A 22979-nucleotide genomic window follows, 5' to 3' on the forward strand; every position below is an offset into this window, starting at 1 on the left:
TCTCTCTCTCTCTCTCCCTACCTCAGGAGTTTGAATGAGTTTGGATGAGTGAGTCTCTCTCTCTCTCTCTCTCTCTCTCTCTTTTCTCATCTCCGCCCCCCAAACCATCCCATCTTATTAAAACAACACGCCAATCTGTTGTAGCCTGGTAAAAGGGCTCTGGGAGCCGCAGCAGCCGTAAAGGAGGCTTCACACACAGCCGTCTGGAAGGCATTAGACAGCAGCGACAGAGAGACATTTGCTCACTTCTCTGCGCTCTCTGTAACCTGGATGCTTGGGGGGAACTAGAGCAATACTTACCTGCATGCCCCTCAAGACAGCACAATACATCTGACTCATATCTGATTGTAAGAGTCATTGCTGGAAACTTTTTTTTATTTTTATTTTTTATTTTTCCTGCTGTGTCAATATGATTGACGCTGCCAAAGTTGATGGCTTTTTTTTTCTTTGTAAGTTTTAAAAACTTTTCAAATATGAATGAAACTGTCAGAAGTTGATGGAGAGAAATATTTATCATTTTTGCATTGTCTACTTTTTATTTATACTTTTTTATATGAATGATGCCAAAGTTGACTGACATGATGTTTGTGTTTATACACCTAAGATGCGTGCAGGGCAGAGTTAATGACTGTGGACAGACTTAAAAACTAGAGGAGACAAGCAGTCGTGACTGTTCTTAAGCATCCAGCTGAGCAATCTTATGGGAACGTGAATTTGACTTCTTTTTCTTATTGATGAGGATCGATTTCGGCGGATTCATGAGACTCATCACTACACAAGTGTCCTTTGAAACTTTGTCGAGACTTTTTCTTCCTGTGGAGCGGTACCAGAGCCGCCGGAGTTGACCGCATCCTTTCTCAAGGACGTACGAGAGGACAACAGTTGCTTTAAAGGTAAGCGGCCAGTGATTATTTGGTTATGCTTATAAACTGCGTTAACTTATTATTGTATTCATGTGTGATATTATTGAAAAATCAATTTCCCTTCACAGATGTTAGTTACTGTATTTAAAATGATAATGCACTGAAACTAAGAAAATATGTCTCCCAAAACTTGAATTTGTCCAGTCTGGCGGTTTCGTCCAGCTGTGGCGGCTGTGGAAATGTGTGAAACATGTTCGCCCAGAATACTCCTCCAATCATATAAAACTACACACAGTCTCTGCTGAGCCAGTTATTGTACCATGAGAATTAACTAAATTGATGACATCGCAAGCCCTACGTCACTGTCTGAGATTTGTGGCCAATGGGAAACCTGGCTTTGGATGCGTTCAGCGTGCGTCTGGTAGGAGCGCGTAATTTGATACTCAGTGTGAAAGACCGCTGTTTGTGCACACGTGAATACTGAGAATACCTTCACACTTTAGAAAATAATTAATAGTGGTAGTAATGATAGACTCTGAGCAGTGGCGGCAGACATTTCCCTTGCTGAGGCTTATGCAGGAGCCACCTTCAAACATATGTGCACATATCCTGCTTGCTGTTGGCTGTATGACTTTGCCACACACCCATGACACATGTTAAACACAAACGCACAATGTGAAGGAACGTTTGTCACACTCCTTACTCACTCCTTACATCTGTCACAGCCTCTTACTCCATCTGCCTCAAACCCACACAAGGAATCCTCATCTGTGAGTTGGATGTCTCAGGATCCCTGCCATTTATCTGTGCTGGACTGTTCAGTTTCTATCCCACACATGGAATCTACTTCCTACTAACCTGGGTTATCGGTTCAGGAGGCATTTTAATGCTGGCACAGTGCAAGCTGCAACCTTGGTGATATCCACCTGTAAGGAGTTAGTGTCAGTGTTAATATTTCAGCTCTATGTAGGAGTTTTACTCTGCCTCTGAAGAATCCTTTACAGTAGCTACCAAGCTAATCAGTTTGTTGGTATGAAATGCACATGTCAAGTTTAAAATTATTCTTTGTGTAATCAGTGAATGTGTGGACGTTCTGGCAGTGCACACATGTATCCAGACTCATACCAACATACTGTCCCTAATTTAGAGCCCTCAAGGGAGTTCCTCTGCTTAGCGTGGGGCTCAGTGTGCTACAGTGAGGAAGGCAGTCTGTCTCTGGAGGCTGTTAGTGGAACATTTAACCTTACAACAGAGATTTAACTCTCATGTGCAGCAGTATGGGCAGTTCATGAAGTGAGGGTGACAGTACCTACATGCAGCAGCTGATGATCCCCCAAAAAGGAAGAAGAGTCACTTTTTGGCACTATGCAATAGGTGACACAGTGATACAGTTTATTGCAGACGCATTGCTACAGGATGTTCTTCAACAGCGCACACAGCAGTTTACTGCTTAACAGAGGAAGGCATTCCATGACTGGTCTCCATTAGGGCCCACAACAAGCCTCACGTGCCATTACTGCTCACAGCAAGGGTCCCTCAGTCTATAGGGCCTTGGGGCTGGCAAGGTATAACTACTGAAGTTAGTGGAGAGAGAGCATATGTGCTGCCCCTCCCGAACACACAACACCAACACCACCACCTACCTCATCTAGTCTGCATTAATGCCACAGATTTTTCCAGGTTCCCTTGATAAAGCATTGAAGCAGCACTACAGTCCGCCAGTAAAAGTGCAAATTTGGATGTCGGTGAGGTCTTCAGTTAGATTCCCACTACCTCATACTGAGTCACAGAGTCTCACAGGGAATACTGATGCCAACACTAATGCATAGGTCTCTGCGTTATACTGTACCATAAAGAAACCCAGGAGCTGTATAAAGAAAGCTGTCTAAATGCACAGCAGATATGGTAACATCCATTTCTTCTTCCTTAATATTTCCAACCATCATTTCATTCATTCATTCAGGCTGGTTCTGGGTTTCTGTCTCTCATGTTATCTCTTAGCTGTAATTAACTGAGTGTTGGAAGATAATTTCCTACCATGTAAGGGGGGAGCCAGGTATTTTAGTGTTGTTGATAACTGTTTGTGCTCAGATAAGAGAATGTGTTGGATCAATGAATGACAGACTGGCCAGATTCATAAAAGGAAAAAGAAAGAATTTGAAACTTTCTGTGACAGATATTTCATATATTTTAGAAGCAAGACAAACAAAGCAGAAGCCTTTTTCATCCAACTGTGAAGTACAAAAAAAATCCCCTTCGCTGTCATTATGAAGACACAGTATGGGGAAGAAAACCAAACAAATCACCAGACAGAGGAGTGACTGTAGAGCGCATTCTCAACTGGGCAGCATCTGTGTTTTGGCAGAAAGTCTTGGAGCCTGCCACAGTGGCGTAAGTCCAGTGCCTCAGCTGGCAGTGAGCTGAGCCAAGTCCACCACCATGCCTCCAGTCTCTTTTTTCTCCTTTTGGTGTCTGCAATCCTTCCCTCTCTCACCGCCTTGCACTTGACTTTCTCTCTTTTCTCACTGAATACTGTAGTCCTCCACCTGTCTATGTCTATTTCTCTCTCCACCTTCCTCTCTGTAGTACGCTTCCTTCAGCCCATTCACAAAAAAAGAGAAGAGAGCCAGAGATGAGTCAAAGGGGGAAGACAGGCCAAAATACCAAACCGCATAATTTGGCTTTAGAATTGGGAATGGCTTTACCGCAGTGTTTTATTAAATGATGAATTGCAGCTTCACTTCCCACCTTCCCTTTTAAATTGAATACTAAAATCACACAACCCCAGCTGCTGCGGTAAGAGAACGAGGTGATGCGCAGCAATGTAGAGCAATATAAAACACTCTTCTAGCATGTTGTAACCTTTGTGCGTCTGCCAGTTAGAGCCTTATCACACCTGATTCTAATAGCTCACAGAAGGAAATAAAGAGACACTGGAGGATGGAGGAAAAGAGGGGTTGTAAGAGTCAACTCCCTTGTAATGTTGTAACTTCATACCTTTGCCAGTTGTGGCCCTGTCCACCTGATTCCAATCATGTAAGGAGTAGTGCAGTGTGGCACAGTGGGTGGTGTTACTGTTCACTGCCTTTTATAATGACAATGCTTCCACAACAACTGCACACTGGGACCACACTGCGGGGTTTATGAGAGGAAGGAGGAAGATGAGGAGAGAGAGGACGAGTGAGGAGGATCAACGACTTGACTTTGAAAACTCCCATGACCTCTCAGTTCATTTAGATTCAGTACAGTTTCATTCATACGAGAGCAGCATCCATTTATCATAAACCATAAATGAAAACGAACAACAAATTTCTATCACACGTACACAGCATACAGATATTTATAAGCAGCAGATGAAAGTATGTAGGAAGCAACAAGCCAGTCTTGAGTGTGTCTCGCCTAAGTCAGCAGCCAGCTCTCGAGTCTTTCCCAACCACTCCCTCTCCTCTGCCTCATCATCTGCTTCGGAACATGTGAGCCTTTCCTGCATGCTGCTACAACTGCTGTCATGAGGGCTATCTCTACGTTTAATGCCGGGTAGGGCTTTTTCCAGCTCTCTCTCACACACACAAACTAGTGCATGCACAAGTTCACCATGTGCTTTGCTTGTTCAGGTTCCAGACTGTGCATCTCCCCATTTTTGCATGTGTGTGTGTGTTTTCTTCTGGCAGAACATCATGCCTTTGAGATTTCAAAGGTGTGTATGATCTCAGCAGGTCTGGTTTTCCAATGCTGCCTTGGTGATAATGTAAACTTTGTCCAATACCTTCCTCAATGGATGAACACTGAGAGGCTTGTAGCAAACCATAAATACCTTTAATATATCTTCATTGGCCTGTATCTATTGTAAACTGATGCCGTCAGTTTATTATATCATAGCCTTTTCCCAGTCTTACTCTGCATTTATGCCCAAAGAACACCAGCCACAGGTATGAGCTGGCTCACTCTTCAGAGAAATATTACAGTTTGATTTGTGAACAGGACTCATCTGGCCAGAGCCGCTGATTCACTTCACAGAGCCGCTGATGTTACACTTCCAGCCTGCTGAGTCACAATAAGATAAAGATGTAAGCTTTATGTTAGTTGTTGTTTTTTTTTTTTGTTTGTTTGTTTTTTTTTTGCTTTGGCTCTGCTTCAGAACCATACTGCCTCTGCAGAGAACACAGTAATGACCTGCCCAATAATTCACACACACACACACACACACACACACACACACACACACACACACACACACACACACACACACACACACACACACACACACACACACACACACACACATCTCTTCCTGTGTGTATGTACGCACACTGGTTTAACACAACCACAGTGCATATCATGTTTAGCTCACATATTTGCCCATACACTTTCACATGTGAACACGTGGCCAGCAGCAACAGTGAGACTTAACAGCATTCACATTCATCCAGACATGGATGAGTGGTTTGCAATGTGACAGCTATCCACTGTTGGGTAACATACATAAGAGTTATTGCAGCATGTGATGATTCACCTTCCTGTGCTAAATCACTTTTTATGCTCAAGGACCAAAGTAGGTCACAGTGATGTTTCATTTATTTGATCACTTATCAGGAACACTAATACGCCTAATGTGAGCCTGTAGTTCAATGTCAGACTTTTGAAAGACTGTTATACATGAGAATTTCAAAGATCAGATAGAAGATATAGCTTTTCCTAAGCGTGATACTGATGATTTTCCCAAAGATGACAAGGATAGTGAGACCATAACTTTCAATTGAAAGACTGCATTGCCCCCAAAATATTCAGGTTAAGTAGAAGGTTTTTGTCTGTGCACATCAAAATGGATAGGAATATTTTTTTGATTATCCCTTAACTTTTCATCTCCATCATCAGATCAAAATTTCAGTTTCTCCAATACTTTGGTCTATGACTAAATACTTGCAAAATAGATGGCTTGGTTGTACTTTGAGTATAGTGCTAATAAGAAAATGTTAGCATGCCATGCTGAGCATCAGCATTGTCATTGTAAGCATGTTAGCATTCTGACATTAGCATTTAGCTTAAAGTATCAGAGTGCCTAAATACAGACTCACAGAGCCACTAGCATGGTTACAGACTATTAGTCTTTTTTTATCAGTAACCCTACATTGCCAGTTATCTCTTATATATTGGACGGATGTTAAGGAAAAATGTACACATGTTTAAAGTGTGTCTATGCACAGTAAAAATGACAGCAGAAATATGTTGTACAGACTGTACCATGACATTATTGAGTTAAACGATGTACGGTTAACGTTTGTTCAGTCTGAAAGGTATGTGCAGGGCTATTCATATTTAATAGGGTTATGGGCTCAGATCGCATCAGTCAAATGAATAAAATAGATCACATGTGATTTTTATGGTCTCTGGAGATGTCCTGCAGTGATACAGAAACAAGGGGTGCTACAGTTATAAACAAGTCTGCGTTGCAGTTGGAGGGTTCAGTGCTCAATGGTGCCTGGACGCTTACATATTTTCCCAACTTATAAAGGTCAGATGAGTCAAATGAAGTTTGCAAGACAGCTCATTCATTAATCTCTCCAACCACCATGTATTCTCCATCCATGCAAGACTAAACATTATTGTGATGTTATCCATGAGATAGAACCAGTGGGAGTTTTACTCAAGAGATTGTCAATGATATCAGAGTGAGCCTGCTAAAGCATCCAACACAAGGTCACCATGGGGTTGGAACACACACACACACACACACACACACACACACACACACACACACACACACACACACACACATGAACAACAAAGGGCAGGAGATAGTGACAGGGTTTTATCATTCACATGGACCGAGATAGAAAAGCAAACAGAAAGCTGGGGTGATATCATCCACATGTGCTAATGACACACGTCATATAACGACATGCATATACACACTACTGTGAGGTGACAACATCCACATGTGTCAATGACACCTTCGCTGTCATAGATACTGATTAGAGGGTTTAGCTCTCAGGGTCTGAGGCAAGTGTGGATGACCATCATGACTGGGTTTTAGTCTGCAGTTAATTTTCCTGCTGTCTGAGTTAATGATGATTCTTGACGTTTGCATTGGATCCCATGCTCATAAGGGAGTATGGACTGTATGAAGAGCAAAGTATCCTAACATTGCAATGTCTGAGCTGTGTCTTTTTAGGCTGAATTCACAGAACTGACTGCGTTTGACAGCATTTGGTTGGTCTGCAATGAGAAAATAGCAAACACTTTATGTCTGTGGATTGTGATCTGAACTGAATTTCACAGTTTGCTTTTTGTGTTTCAACCACAGACTTTTAATCAGATTTTTTTAACCAGCATTTCATGTCAGCTAAGTGCGGATCATACAGTAAATAAACAAGCTGTCGAAAAGCAACAAAAGCTGAGTTTGTGTATTATCTGTGTGTCTGCACTGGTTTCCTCCAAGTTCAACAGTATCCCCCTACAGCCCAACACAAGCAGTTTATGAACTGGAAACTGTAAATTGTCAGTATAGGTGTGAATGTAATCTGTCTGCATTTGCCCTGTCGTGCCCTGGTCACAGAGGTAAATCAAAAGATTGATTTGTACAATATAGTACACCAAACATTCACAAACCATTAAGTACATACAATATATTCTGATGGCACAGTTATTGTGAAACATGCTTTCTCCTAAGAAGTGGCTGAGTTCATTCAAAGTTGATGCAGGGAGACGGGGTGAAAGAGTTCACTCCTGTACTACCTTATATAGCTGTGAGACATTATACACTCACACACGTATGTGCACAACCTAAAGGGGGTCTAAGGTGAAACGCTCTCTCACAATTAAAAATGTGCATTTTTACAGACATGCACTCCTCTCTCTCTCTTATAATAAGCTTTTATATGTGCATTTGTGTGTATGCGTGTGTGTCAGGGGTCTTGTAAATGAGCGGCTGACGTTAAGAGCCTTGCCACGTGCCAGAGGAGGCCTGCTACACTGGTTGTGGCCTTCTCATCCAAGGATCAAATGAACAAGGCATTATGTCTGAGCCAAGGGGTGTGTGTTCGTATTCCTCTGCCTCAGCTTAGCCTCTCTCTCTCTCTCTCTCTCTCTCTCTCTCTCTCTCTCTCCTTCTACTACTATCTTACTATCTCTTGCTTTGTTTTTTCTTGCAGTCTTTCTAGATGTCTGTGTTTTCTTTCCTGTAAACTGTTATCTGCTTTTACCCACTTTCCTTTCCTTTCTGTCTCTCTCTCTCTCTCTGGCTCTGCCTTCTGCTCCTTCTCTCCCAACTGTCATTACAGTTCTTTCTCTTTCTCTCCCCGTGTATTACTCTCTCCCTCCCCCATCTGTCTTGTGTGTTTAGGTGTGGTGAAAAGAGCTCTTGCCAAATCACAAACACTGCTGAGCTTTGTGTACGACTTCATTGCTTGTCATGATTTACTTGTCTAGCTTGTCTTGACTAAACTTACGCGTATAACTCACATGTACTGATATACAGTATGATGGTGAAATATGCAATAATGTGATTTTGTCATGCTCAAGAACAGTTTCAGAGTTTAAAACCTTTAAATTGCTGCTCAAAGTGTCAAAATTATGTTCCACAGGGGGGCATCCCACTGAATCAGTAAACAAAGAAGCACACTTTGAACTTCATAATGTCAAACAGTCAAACTCCCCTCGATCTAAACAACTGCAATATGCAAAGAAGAATCTTCTTCACAGTATAATGTCATACTGTCCCTCTATTCACGGTCCATCTTTATCTTTGTGTCTACTGAATCCAAGAATTAATTTCCTTTGCTATACTTTCTATGGGGAGTCACAGAGGGGAAGAATCACACGTGCAACACAAAAAAAAATCTAAAAAGCTCTTGTCTTCTTCTTCCCACGGAGATATAAACAGATGACATCACAGGGTGGTCCGCTCAGTGTTGAGCCGAGCTGAGCCACGCTGAGTGGGTCTCCACTGGTCTGCCAAACAGATGGCGGTAGCAATGTAATGAGGGTTGGAAACAAACTGCAGGATTTTGAGAAGACAATTTTGTGCTGCAGGTTTATAAAAGACTGTCACTCAGAGCTTAGACCCAAAAGCATGGGGTGTCCTTCATTGGTCCTCACATAAAGCCACACAGAATGTAGATCAGAGTTCCTTATATGGGATGCTTGCCTGAAAATGTTTTTGAACCCTTTATTTACAATAAAGAAAAAAAAAAAACCATAATAGTTTCTCCCAGGCATTTAGAGAGCACTTAGAGCTTGGACGTTTGGCAGGGGCAGCCAGCTTGTTGGTTAATTAGGTCAAGAAATCTTGTAATGTGCGCCCACCCACACTAAAGGAGAGTTGGAACAATCGGCTACTCACAACTGTCTGACATTTAGACAGGGATTTTGGGGAGGGGTAGAGAGAAGGAGAGGGGGGAAAGAGAGTAAAAAAAGGGGGAAAAACTTTACTGCTTTCTCTACCCTGGTTTGCTATAATAAAATAAGGTTATGTATGCCATAGAAGAACGTGCTGAAAAGCTGTGGATAAGTATTTTTCATATGTTGTGTCTTATTAAAGCTTAATAAATCCTGCTGCTGGTATTGATGGCAGTGTTTTATGTATGCCACGTGTACCTCATACACGTGAACGCAAATGTTTTCTTTTTCATTTTCCTTCCTCCAAATCGTAGTATGTGTATTGTATCTGATATTTGCAGGAAGTACTTGCTTCTTCTTGTTTAGTATTTTTTAAAGGAAGAGTTATGATTAATACCTCAGTGACCAAATGTAACCCCTTTCTCCACATTCTGCCCCTAGATGAGGTGTCATAAAGTCCTCACCTACCTGCGGATATTTGGGACCACCATGTTCGGTGTGTCCCTCCTGGTGGGCATCTCCACGGCCTACATCATGGGCTACCAGTTCTTCACCACAGCCGGCAATCACCTATCCTTTGGGCTGTACGGCGCCATTTTGGTCGTCCACCTCATCATCCAGAGCCTGTTTGCACTCCTGGAACACCGAAACATGCAACGGTCCTTAGAGACGCCAATTAAACTGAATAAATCCTTGGCGTTGTGCATTGCAGCCTATCAAGAGGACCCGAACTACCTGAGGAAATGCCTTGTGTCGGTGAAGAGACTGACATACCCGGGGATCAAAGTGATCATGGTGATCGATGGGAACACACAGGATGACATGTACATGATGGAGATTTTCAAAGAGGTCATGGGGCAGGATAAATCAGCCACTTACGTGTGGCGGAGTAACTTTCACCACAGAGGGCCCGAGGAGACGGACGAAAGCTACGCTGAGAGCATTCAGCAGGTCACCAAGCTGGTGCTGAACAGCAAGTGTTTGTGCATCATGCAGAAGTGGGGAGGGAAGAGAGAGGTCATGTACACCCCCTTCAAAGCTCTGGGGAGGAGCGTGGACTATGTGCAGGTAAGCCAGTGAAAATAAGAATTGATATTAATAGAGAGGTTTAAATGAGGAGGATAAACGAATGGTGAAAGGAGGGATGACTGGATTGGAGGCAAAAGGTGGGAAAAAAGGAAAGAAAGACAAAAAAAGGGTGAACGAGGAGTGGATGATGCTAATCAGACATCTTTATGTAACAGGTAAAATATTCAGTGGTATGGACCTGTCTGTACATATTTATAGATGTATACACACACACACAAAGTTAAGACAAAGACAGTTGACATCAGTGTGAGCTGAAGATAGAAGGAAAAGGAGGAGAGAGATGGAGAAAGAGATGGTTGTAGTGTGTGTGTGTGTGTGTGGGGGGGGTGTCTACACATTGGGTCTACAAAGAGTCTTTTGTGTTGCCTTTAGATGGATGGCGGCTGTGTGCATCGTGTTGTGAAGTGTAGTGTGAAGAAGGGCAGCAGTAGCTGATGTCTAACTGTAATAACAGATCTGTTTCACAGAGCTGACTGTTACATCATCCACGAGCGGTATGATTAAAGAAAGGTTAATTTGGTACATGTTAACTCTCAAATAGCCTTAGCTGAAGATGAAAAGGGCATATATTTCTGTAGAACTTATATTATAAGTTACTACTTAAATAGTGTTGTCAGTGAAAAGCAGTGAAAAAATAAAAATCCCAGTGCACTCTGTGGTAATATGGCTCAGAATACAAACAGGAGCTAAAAACATTAACCGCAGTGACGAGTTTGGCGAACTGGTGAAGTATTAGGAGACCTGTTTTTATCCTGTAGGCAGTAAATATTAAAAGAAATATGGGCTGCTGTGGATTTAGATATCATGATCATGAACCAAGAGCATATTTCTGTTCCACCAAAGTGAAACAAAGTAACTTTTGAAAGAAGAACTTTGACTTTTTGACTCTTCTCTGCTTGAGCAACATTTTAGTATTAAGCTCTGTGTTTGTCCAAAGAATAAAAGTAGTTTGCAAGGTGGAGTAGTCACATGGTGTAGGGATGTATCTGACTCCATGTCTTTTCCTGAAATCTACTTAGCTATGCTAAATAGTGCCATTTAGTGCACTTCTCCAAAGACATGTTTTTTTTCTATGAATGAATGATTGTGTTAGCTTAGTGCCCGACTGTTTAGCTGAGATATCAGCTGAGCACCACTTTAGCATGTGGTTTGTTTTATTCGATGCCAAGTGGGTTGATAGGTAGAGTTATAGGAAGAGTTTTTCTGTGTCAGTACCTGACATAGGTCACCAGGCCATGACTGACCCCTGAATGACAGTCTAGATTAATGTATTCTGTTCCATTGTAATGTATCTACAGTTTTAGTAGATTTACAATTCAATGTATCATGTATCAGTGTCAGAAAGCACACTGGATCATTCTCTGTGGGCTTTGCTGTGGGATTGAACACTTGCTGGTAGAAACAAGATCTATAGTACATGAATTAATTTAAGGTTTATATTAATGGTATCTTAGAGAGAGCTTAGAGCTCTTAGAGAGCTTTCTCATTTGAAAAATGCCTTGAACACTATTGTGCGCAAGTTGAAACTGAAAGTCAACACTGACTTCTTGTTACTTACGGATATAAATTAACACAGGCCTGTGTAACGTACATAAAGTTATGTCATGTATGTAAAGTTATGCTTGTAATACTACTTGTTCTTATCTTACGTCACACCATTACTTTGCCTTAAATGTAACCAAGTCTTTTTGATGCCTAAACCTCCCCAACCTGCAGCCATTTCACAATATTAACCATGCATTAGAAAAGCTTTCTGCTGAAAGACCTTTTGCCAGGCATCTCACACAGATGCCAAAGGGTTCCTTGTGCATCTGTATGAGACACCGAGGGGCACGACAAAACATCATCCGTATTGACAACCTTGGAATGAGAACAGGTTGATAACAACAGAATGATTTTAATGAGGGGCTTTGAGGTTTAAAACTCTTTGATTTGATGCTGTCTAACACCTGCAGCTGGCTACAGCCTGCCAGAAACCTATTGCTTTTACAGAGATTTCAGAGCAGCTTACTGCAAAGCTGCCATTAATCATGCCAGTACCCTTCAACATGCAGGGAAAGGAGGGACAGTGTTGCATGCCTTTTTACTATCATCAGGCTCTGCTTGTAACAGATGTGTGTTGTTAATAGGGGTCGGGCTCCAGGTTTGTTTTCATCAACTGATTTTGTTAGGGAGAATAAATTACCATTTATAGAAGAAAATGGAGAGAACTGAAAAAAGCACCAGAGAGATATTGGGTGGTGATTAAGTTTAAAGCTGTTACTCTTTGTTGTAGGAGATTATCCACTGGCCATATTGTTAATCAGACCATTAAAATTTTAAATTGGATGCATGACTATCTTTCACTTTCACTTCCACTTAGTGTATTTATCTCCACTTGGACCACCAAATAGTGGCCCCGAAAGAAAGATTGAAGATAGACAGACAGACGGAGGTTTAGAGGGGGAGATTATTTATTTAAAAATTGATTCTTGTCTGGCAGTTAAAATAACCATGTACTGTCCTCAAGTGAAGCCAGTTTTGTTTATACAGTCCAATCTCACAAATAACAAATTTACCTCAAGTAGCTTTACAATCTGTACAGCATACGACACCCTGTATCCTTCAACTCTTGATCCAGTCATGGAAAAACTCCCCAACATTTCAGCTTTTTATAGGACAGTAACACATGACTTTGGCCCTAAAACACTGGCAACTCACGGTTTATTTTGTGGGTTTTACTCAGGTGTGTGACTCTGACACTATGTTGGACCCAGCATCATCAGTGGAGATGGTGAAGGTTCTAGAAGAAGACCCAATGGTGGGAGGCGTTGGAGGAGATGTACAGGTTAGTTCTGAATCTAGGAATATTTTCTTATTTCTTGCAAGTGAGAAATTTTACAAACTGATCATTTCACTGCAATTACGTTTATCTTTTATGTTAAAGCAACTTTTTCTTTTTGCTGATTAATTCCTCCCTAGATCCTGAACAAATACGAGTCGTGGATCTCCTTCCTGAGCAGTGTACGGTACTGGATGGCCTTCAACATTGAGCGGGCTTGCCAGTCCTACTTTGGTTGTGTGCAGTGCATCAGCGGGCCTTTAGGAATGTACCGGAACTCCCTCCTACACGAGTTCCTTGAGGACTGGTACAATCAGACTTTCATGGGATCCCACTGCAGTTTTGGAGATGACCGCCATCTCACCAACAGAGTTCTAAGCCTTGGGTATGCAACCAAATACACTGCACGATCAAAGTGCCTCACTGAGACGCCGATTACATACCTACGGTGGCTCAATCAGCAAACTCGATGGAGTAAGTCATATTTCAGAGAATGGCTATACAACTCTATGTGGTTCCACAAACACCATCTGTGGATGACCTATGAGGCTGTGATCACAGGCTTCTTCCCATTTTTCCTCATTGCCACTGCGATCCAACTCTTTTACCAAGGCAGGATCTGGAATATTCTGTTGTTTCTACTCATTGTGCAGGCAGTGGCACTGATCAAGTCGTCATTTGCCAGCTGCCTCAGAGGTAACATAGTCATGGTGTTCATGTCGTTCTACTCTGTACTGTACATGACAAGCCTGTTGCCAGCCAAAATGTTCGCAATAGCAACAATCAACAAGTCTGGATGGGGTACCTCTGGGAGGAAAACAATAGTGGTGAACTTCATTGGTCTGATTCCTATATCAGTTTGGTTCACCATCCTCTTCATTGGGATTATCTACACAATAGTCCTGCAGACTAGAAAACCCTTTCCCGACTCAGAAAAGATTATTCTTATCATAGGGGCAGTTGTCTATGCCAGTTACTGGGTCATACTGTTGACTTTGTACACAGTGCTCATAAATAAGTGTGGGAAGAGGAAGAAGGAAACACACTATGATATGGTGCTGGATGTATGACTTGCAGACTACAGTCATCATGTACCACTGAAGTCTCTTTTTGGGTTGTTTTCACTCGTACCATGTTGTTATACAAATGTATTTCCGATGCAGCTCTGGAGGTAAAATTGGTTGAGTTCAACCGAAATGGAGCTTTTTTAAACTTGAATGGCAAAAATAAATAAATGACGGTGGCTGCTTTTTTTTTTTCTTCTTTTTTTTCATTCATAACCATAGCATTCATGATCTTGGAACATCAGCATGCTAGCCAGTAAGCTTACCTAGATTTCTTCTCACATTTTTAGCTGAAGATCAGCTACTGTAAGCGGCTCAGCATGGCAAGATTAAATATACTGCAGTTGGTGGCAAGAGTGCTAGGCTTTGTAATATTAGCTACCTCTTACCAATGTCATTTTCACTGGGCTTCAGTGTAACATTTGCAACTGAGCCAAAGAAACTGATTTTTATCTCCACCCATTGGGGTTTAACTTGACCGGTAAGAATATTTTACCTCCAGAGCATCATTGTGTCACCATGAAATGTTTGTATATGCTAACTAGGAATAAATCTATACCCCCACCAAAGGGAAGCCAAAAAACCACCACCACATAGCTTCAAGTTGAAGTCAGACGAAAACTAACTCCAAAATATGTTGAAAGAGGCCACTGCACCCCCATCTAATTAGTGTCATTGTTATCTTTAAGTATCTGGATGGCCTGTGTGGATCTCATTAATTAGTGAGATGAGGCCACTTTACCATTAAAAGAAAAATCTACATGATGTTATATGGTGTCTTTTTACTGATTGGATGTCACAGGTTCAAAGTTGTTAGCTCTGGGGCAATGCATTGGTGTACCTCTGCAGCGTTTTCAAACGTCATTTAGGATGAGCTACAGTATCAATTTACAAAGAGTGAAATGGTGCAGAAAGGGCTTTAAAATGGAAAGCTGCTCTCTTTCTTTAGTTGCACTCATGTCATATGGGAAAGATACTTCCTCTTGGTCTTCACATACTGTAATTGTATTTATAATGCATCTGTTTTATCTAAAGGCATTTTGTTGCATCACTTAAGTCAGTTCAATTTGTAACTCCTGAATTTCAGTTGCTGTGCACAGCTATTGATTTACTATTTAAAATGAATCCTAACACATTACTGTTGAATGTGAAAAGGTACAAGATCCATAGAAACATTGACTTATGCTATTAAGAGGCTACAGATCCACTGTGTTTGAATGTCTGGACACTTACAAGTTTTGTTGTTATCCCGTATGACGTGAATGCAGTATTTTTCTCAATGTTTACAAAGTGAAGAATCTCAAATTGATCACTGATTGGTAGATATAATCTCCACCGGATCAGGTGACTGGGTGAACATGTGACCAGAAGAGAGATAGTGTATCACTGCTGCTGAGACTGTTTTATTTTTACAGAAACAATGCCTTTTTTTCTTCTTTTTCTTGATGAATATGAATGATGGGTGTATGTTGCAAGAACACTATTTTTGTTAATGTATTTCTTTCTGCCAAGGTCAATGATAACCACCAAGTAGACCTGGTAGACATGCTCCAATTAAAAGACTTTGTGATTTTCGCCTCCAGTGTGCCCTGGTTCTCTTCCTGTCTTCACAAGTTGTATTGAGTTTAATGTTGCAAGATCCTTGTGCTTTCTTGTCGTGTTAAAAGACCTGCAAGAAAAGGAGCAAATGTGAGAACAAACCATATATGAACCAAAAGTACTACCTGATAACAGGAATGTGAGTAAGGGCACTTAATGGAAGGGAACTGCATGTTGGACCGAAACAAGTCCTGTGTTTGCTATAGATGACCAGGGGCAGACATGAGTTTAATTCTTATGCACTTTTATGTCTCTCCCATTGTTTCAGCAAGATGCTTGACCTAATCAAGATGAAATACCTCAGTGGTTCTCTTTGCATTGCATCAAGGTGTCAGGATGCCGTCCAAAGATTGATGCATTCTGAAGGTCTCAAGTAATTTATGAGCTGTTTATGATATTAAATAAAAAAGTGTCCTTTTTTCTACGCAGTTCCTTAATAAGTCAAAGCTGGATCTCTCTGCCTTGTCGGCCCTTTGCTGTAGCCGTTTACTTATTGTTACTTTGTATTTCTTTGCATTTTATATATAGACATTTTATTCTATTTTTGCTTAGCTACCAAAGATTCTTTATTTTCACTCATGTTTTTGTAAGAAAAATGGGAAAATGTATTTGTTGTGCTTTTCACTGTTCTGACAATGACTTGTATATCTGACCAAACAATGTGAAATTATGAGCTGGGGGTTTTGTCTGCAATAACAACAATAAAAATGCAATTTGTAGGGATAAGTTATTGATTTCAAGAGAGATGATGAACCTGTGTTTTGTTCTTTGTACGTAGGTAGAAAACCAGCATATTTATGATTATTGGATTCTGTACTTAGTAAGATGTCCTCTGGTATCCATGTAAAACCCTCAAGGTTCCGTATGTCTACACTGCAAATAAAGAAATACATTTAGAAATAATTTTTTAATATATGCAACATGTGAACATAATTGCTGAGTTTCAAATTTTTTGCAGTGTTGAACTTTGTGGATTTGTGCTTCCTATGTTTCGCTGTTAATATAAAGGACAATAAAGCCAAAGCAGACTGTAAACTTTTCATCCAGAACATTTCAAAGAAATTTGCACAAAAATGTCATTATCTGCAAATTATGTGTTATAAAGTTGTGAGGTGCCTTAATTAGCAATAACAGGAGAAAAACTGGGTAACATTTTAATACAGGAGAGGTTTTATTCTGACGTTTAACAAATGAGACCAACAGTTGAACCATGAGGTTGTTTTCATGCCAAACTAGTCATGGACAGTGTTATGATAAAGCACTTTTGTGTTGTGCCAAATAAAAACGACTATTGTTTTAATTTGTTGGTGTTTCAGTTTTTATTTAGTTCTTAATTCTAAACTGAGCACTTTGCGAAGAGTCCTGTTTACATCCCAGTGCCAGCGGATAGAACTTGGTGCTCCACCCGTAGCAGTGGCACTCCAGGCCTTCATACTTGGTCCTCATCCTCTCATTGGCTTCCTCCATCTGATCATGCAGGGAATGGTGCGCTTCAGCAAGACCTTGCTTCTTGGAAGTGCCTTATTTGAAATGAGAAATAATGATGTCCATGTGTGGGAGGTGCAAGATTGGCATGAGTATGTGTCAAATGTTTGAATGAAAAATGTTACATTTTAATTATTTGATATAATTAATTCAACAATTCAATTGTCAGTGTTTCCAAAATCAGTCTGGTCTATATCATCCAGCAGTCCATGAAAGCCAGATAACAGACAGTTATTGGCCTTATCTGAGCAGATGGGCAATGGAAATACAAACCCTGGAAATCAAACCCTTGTTTGCTGCTTCATTGTTACTGACTCTCCTTCTGTTACACTTCTTGGCTAAGCCAGCTTCTCGGGTAGCCAACAAAATACACAATACCAACGTTCATGTCAAATTCTGATTCTATCTAATGTGACAAATGGAGAATCATGCGGTTTCTTCTTTTTTAAACTGTACATTTGATTTAAAAAAGATGGTCACATGGCCTCTATTTGTAAGAGCTCTATATTTTGCACCGTTTACTAAGCCTAAAATATTTAATCTATGCTTTAACTATGCAGAGTTTTCTTTAGACAAACAGGTGACATACAGCATAAAGCAGTGTATGTACATAAACAGTTTGTGTTTTACCATGGCCATTACTGTCATTTTATCAATTTTCCATCAGATTTCTGTCTGAGTTTCTGTAGACTGCTGCTTTTGTCTGTACAGTATCAGGGGAAAATGCTGATGTGAATTGAGGGAATTGAGAAAAGATTGAATCGTTGGAAGATAACTTGAAATCCTGTACCAACATTTCTGTCAGTGAATGAACTGCTATATAATGCACATTTCAGTTTTTTGTTTTACACATGCAACAGTATGCTACCATTAGTAAATAAGATGTGAGAAAGTGTGCAGCCCAAAGGTGAGTCAGCCCATCTGAATTTTGTCAGTATTGCCAGATGGCAAGTCGCAGCATGGATTTGGATATAGAGCCCTTAAGAGATAGGGGCAATGAGTTGATGTTGTCACAAGAAAAATTCTGTGTGTGTGTGTGTGTGTGTGTGTGCGTGTGTGTGTGTGTGTGTGTGTCTTGGCTCTGTGTCGAATCAGACATTTCAAGATTGAGAGAACAGAGTTCCTTTATCCACCAGGATGTTAGAGGGTGGATGGTTGTCAGGGTCGAGGTAAACTTTTTTTTTGACAGGATACACAGTACTTTTTTTACAGTTCAGGACAAAAGAATATGATATGATGTGAATTTTGCTTTGAGAAAGATCCGCCTGTTTGTGTTCACGTGTTTCCTCATTCGCTGTCAGACTTCATGTGCTGGCTGTCTTTGCTGGCTCCAATAATGGAAACTTTACACAACCAGCATAGCTTGTGTTTTGAAAATGGTCAGGAGATCAAAATGGTTTTTCCATCGATGTTACCAACTGTTCATAGCATTGCCATTGCTATCTATGTTATGTGAGATCTATCAACAGTGTTAATACACTATGACTGTGCCCAGCTGTTTTAGGAAATGAATTAGCTTAAATTGCTGATTATTTGACAGGAGCTTAGAGCGGGGACATTTCAGCAGAGGAACGATAGCTAATGTCATCCATCCATCCATAATGTGGGTTATTACACAAAGATTTTAGAGCCTTGTAGGAATTATTTTAAGATTTATTTTAAATCTTTGCCAAAGTGCACTACAGTATACTCAGTGATGTGTCAGGGTCTCAGCAACGCCTGCCCACTGCTTTGTGTCATTTCCTTGGCTACAGCTGAAAATATTTGAACTGCCTTTTTCCTCAATTATGCTCAGCCGCAAGTTCCTCACTACATGATATCAATCCTCCTCACCACCTCCTACAAACTCTCTCTGTGTCTTAGTCTCATCTGTTTGTGTATCTCAGTGAAGTAATCTCATATCCTGAAGAGGAGAATAGCACATGTGGGCAGAGCAGCAGCACAGTAGAAGCAGCCAGGCTTTTCTCTCAGTGCGTCAGCAGTCAACACCATCACTGCTTTATCTCTGCCAATACATTACAGCACTGCTTAGCTCTGTCGCTAGGTAGTTAATGGCTCCCTACTGGCAAACTATCTCCAGCAGCTGACTGAATCACAGCCTGCTTGTCCCTCTCAGCTGGTCGCTACTTCTCTGAGGGTTGTGCAACTCCACTGCCTACTCTTACTGCCCTTACCCATAAACTCCAACTTCAGCCCTACCGACTTTTAACTGCACTGTCACAGCAATGCGCTTCACGAGGACAGACTGCACCGTAGAGTCTTAAACTTTGCACCACTTGGCTGACATAAAGTTCTGTTAACTTCACAAATCCCGTGTGGTGATGCTATGTCTAATGTGTTTTTTATGAGTTGGGCCATAAGCTTTGGAAGGCTGAAGTTTTTGTATCTAAGAGCAAAGGTTTGTTTGTCGTAGTTACTTTTTGCAAAACAAATCATCAAATCAAAAGAAGGCCGCTTGTCAGCTGCAGCACAGCAAACAGCTGGCAGAAATTGGTGAGTTCAGTTGCTAAATTGTGATGACCTTATTCTCCAGTACAGCTGCTAACAATTCATTGTCTGTGTTTTGCAAGCTGTGTTTTCTAGTGCAACTTTGCATCTCTTTTCCCTCTCAGCTTAGCTGTCAGTCAAAGCCTGCCCACTCAAAGGTTTGAAACTCAAGATAGCACTTCTGGTGTCTGGTGAAGTAAAAATGTCCATCCATGGAACAAGCACTGACCTGCCACCTTTTTTGTCCATACCAGTCACAAGAATGACTTGGTGGATCAGCTGCTGGTGAGACCTTACCAGCACTAAACATTTGTAATGTTAAATGCATTTCATGGAAGAACCTCCGCTGGGAATATGCTCCATTCATCAGAGAAAGTGAGAGACTGAGAAAGAAATGCATGACTTCATGTTTATTTGACAAACTTGATGTTCTCTTTCCTCCAGTAGGATAAGTGCATCAGCCCCTGATTGCTGGCATGCACCATGCTCATTTCTAATACCATATTTACTCAAAGATTGCCAGTAATAGCGGTGTATAATGCAGGTGCGCCAAAATAAAATTGGGAAACTTAAATGGCAGTAAAGATTTTTGTTGAGGTAAATTGAATATAAATATATACATTTGTAGGTACATTCTACAAAACAGGTACTGGATTTTGTGCTGCGTTATATCACAAATGTAAGAACCTGGCTGTGTATCTGTGTTGTGTTTTCTGCTTTTCCGAAGAAGACAACAGTCACTGGATTTCAGAATTCAGATCTGTGGATCTATTTGGACTTAAACCAGTGCTTTTTGAGTGCAAAACTGATAAGTCTACAAGCTAGCTCAGGCTAATTAGCTTTACTTGGCTGTATACCAGCTCAGTGCAGTTGACCCAAATATGAACATGAGGCTGTTTTGGACACAGATTTTAGACCTCAGTCTGCTACTTGTCAAGTTCATTCATATGTTGGTGATATCTGTGTCTCATCTGGATTTGTTCTTTCATGGTTTTGTTATTACAGTACTTTGTCTTAGATCTTTCTGCATGAAGTTCTTACATCTTTTTTTGTATGTATACTTTTTGCTCTGTTCACATGCCCAAATAACAAAAGTACACGTTTGCTCTCAAGTTTGCCTGCACATTTAAACTTTTTTAGCCTAAGGAATAATATGATTACCAGAACCTGCTTTTCATACCTTATTCAAGTTCAGAAATGCACCTGGGCGATACTTCCAATGACATTGTTACAGGCCACCCCAGATCTAATGTGAACTATTTTGCTAAAATATGCAAAACTCTTGATACAGTGACTGAAGAAAGAATCCATATCTTCCTTCTCAGTGACCTGCATTAGTTTTCTAAAAATTGTCCATTACGTAAAAAGCTGATGTCTATAGTCAGTGTTTGCAGTCTCATGTAGGTTGTGTCTCAGCCTACTACAATTTTTAGTAACATCGATGGTGCTGATACTTCAACCTGTATTGATCATATTTTCACTAGGTCAGCAATGGTTTGACCATAATGATTACACTGACTCTCAGATGGGAAAGGAAATGTTCTGCATACATTCAGTCTTCTGTTATGATTGATGTTATAGCTATAAATTATACAGTACATGTATAAAATGGAAAATTTTAGGTTAAAGAGACTAGAAAGAGTTTTCACATTAGATTCACGTTTTCACATTAGATTAAAGGAGGTGTCTGGAAAAAGAGGCCACAGCAGCCATCTGTTTTGTGCGCCAGGGCTTTAAACAGGATGCAGTGAAACTGAAAGACAAACTGATAACAATCCTGGCTACACTAGTCATGTGAGACGTTTGTGCCTTAATTATGTCACTTCCTGACTCAGTCTGTGTAATAGTTTTAATTATTGGTATCAAATTTCATTTCATTTTTTTGATTTCATTGTGAGTGAAAAATGTGCTAGAGCCACTTCATGAAGGGAGTGACATGACTGTGGAAAGACAGATGTACTGAATGTGATTATTATTGATAGAAAAATACTCCGCAATTTGACAGGTGCATTAAAAGATGCATGACAGTGATTTGCTGATGATAAATCTGTACAACTGCATCTTGCAGAATTGGATGTCTTGAGTTAAGATCGGGATCAGTTTTTTCTCTCCAGAGTCTTCCATGTGTTTTCAGGGATGACGGAACCACATCACCACCATGAACTGATCCCTTCAAAGTCTGTCCTACTTTCTTGTTTTCTTTACGACTAAACATTTGTCCATACTTTTCAGTTGTTCAGACTGTCAGCTGTTTAGCTTTTTTATAAACATGATTCATTTTTCAGAGCCAGCTGTGGATTTGAGATCAGGACATGATGGTAACTGGTCCAGGGGTCTTGGGGTTTTGGTTAATCGACGTGTCAGAGTGGGGTGTTTTTCACAATTTGATGCATCCCATACACCCCTGCCCTGTGGAGTTTCTCACCGTGTCTGGGGTAAAGAAACTTCAGATAATTTAAGCAGAACCTCAACCTCCTCCTCCTCCACCTCCCGACCATTCCTGCTTCCATCATCATGATTCTTCCTCTTCGATCTCATTTCATTTGTTTTTGGCTCTTTCTTTTCCTTCCTTTTCGCCTCCATCTTTCACGTCATACTCCCAGACCTTCCTCTTTTTCCTCCGCCTCCTCCTCCTGGTCTCTTCATCCTACTCCAGCTTACCTTTCTCTTCCCTTTCCTTTCCTCTGAACCCTCTAACCACATAATAGCCCTCATTCAGCAGGGCTAATTGTTTTAAAAACTCCCATGTGTTCTTATGCCTCAGAGAGAGTTAAGGCAGTCACTGATGATTATAAAACCCTTTTCTTTTTGCACAACATCCACCAAATATTACAAGTTTAACATTCACATTATATGTTTGGCACAGGGGTCTTCATAAGATAAGATTCTGTATATTAAATACAATATTAAAGATGGTTTACATGTTTCTCTGGTAAAATGGAGTTTCTGAATGGAGCTTTAGTGGGTGACATTGGTAGACTCCAGACGTCTGTTACCCTGCAGCCAAATGACTGGCCACCCACAGCTCAGCAGACTCTTTCTTTGACTTCTTTTACACATTATCAGATGATGTAAAGCACTCTTTGTGTTGTCTCTCTGATATCTCTATTCTATCAGGTCTGATAAAATGTTACTTACAAATTGAGTTGCTGCAGTAATGACAGTCCTGCATCTCACCTGGGAAGTAAAATGTTATTATAGCCATTAGAATTAGTGAGAAAAGATATGAGGAAA

At 40.7% G+C, this 22979-nt stretch overlaps 1 protein-coding gene across 1 annotated transcript; it reads left to right on the top strand.

Moving 5' to 3' along the window:
* The first annotated feature begins 9641 nt into the window (after positions 1-9641).
* Positions 9642-14180, top strand: has2 (hyaluronan synthase 2). The gene is made up of 3 exons (XM_070966872.1): positions 9642-10268; positions 13015-13116; positions 13251-14180. Exons 1-3 carry the CDS (start codon positions 9642-9644, stop codon positions 14178-14180), a joined length of 1659 nt encoding a protein of 552 aa, XP_070822973.1.
* Positions 14181-22979: the final 8799 nt, after the last annotated feature.

The sequence above is a fragment of the Chaetodon trifascialis genome, chromosome 7 (genome assembly GCF_039877785.1).
Source record: "Chaetodon trifascialis isolate fChaTrf1 chromosome 7, fChaTrf1.hap1, whole genome shotgun sequence".
NCBI classification, from domain to species: Eukaryota; Metazoa; Chordata; class Actinopteri; order Chaetodontiformes; family Chaetodontidae; genus Chaetodon; species Chaetodon trifascialis.

Excerpts from the sequence above, each read along its gene's own strand:
- has2 (XM_070966872.1), top strand. The coding sequence starts at position 9,642 with ATGAGGTGTCATAAAGTCCTCACCTACCTGCGGATATTTGGGACCACC. Across the intron at positions 10,269-13,014 it reads GGAGCGTGGACTATGTGCAG|GTGTGTGACTCTGACACTAT; the intron begins GTAAGCCAGTGA and ends GGTTTTACTCAG. Across the intron at positions 13,117-13,250 it reads GCGTTGGAGGAGATGTACAG|ATCCTGAACAAATACGAGTC; the intron begins GTTAGTTCTGAA and ends ATTCCTCCCTAG.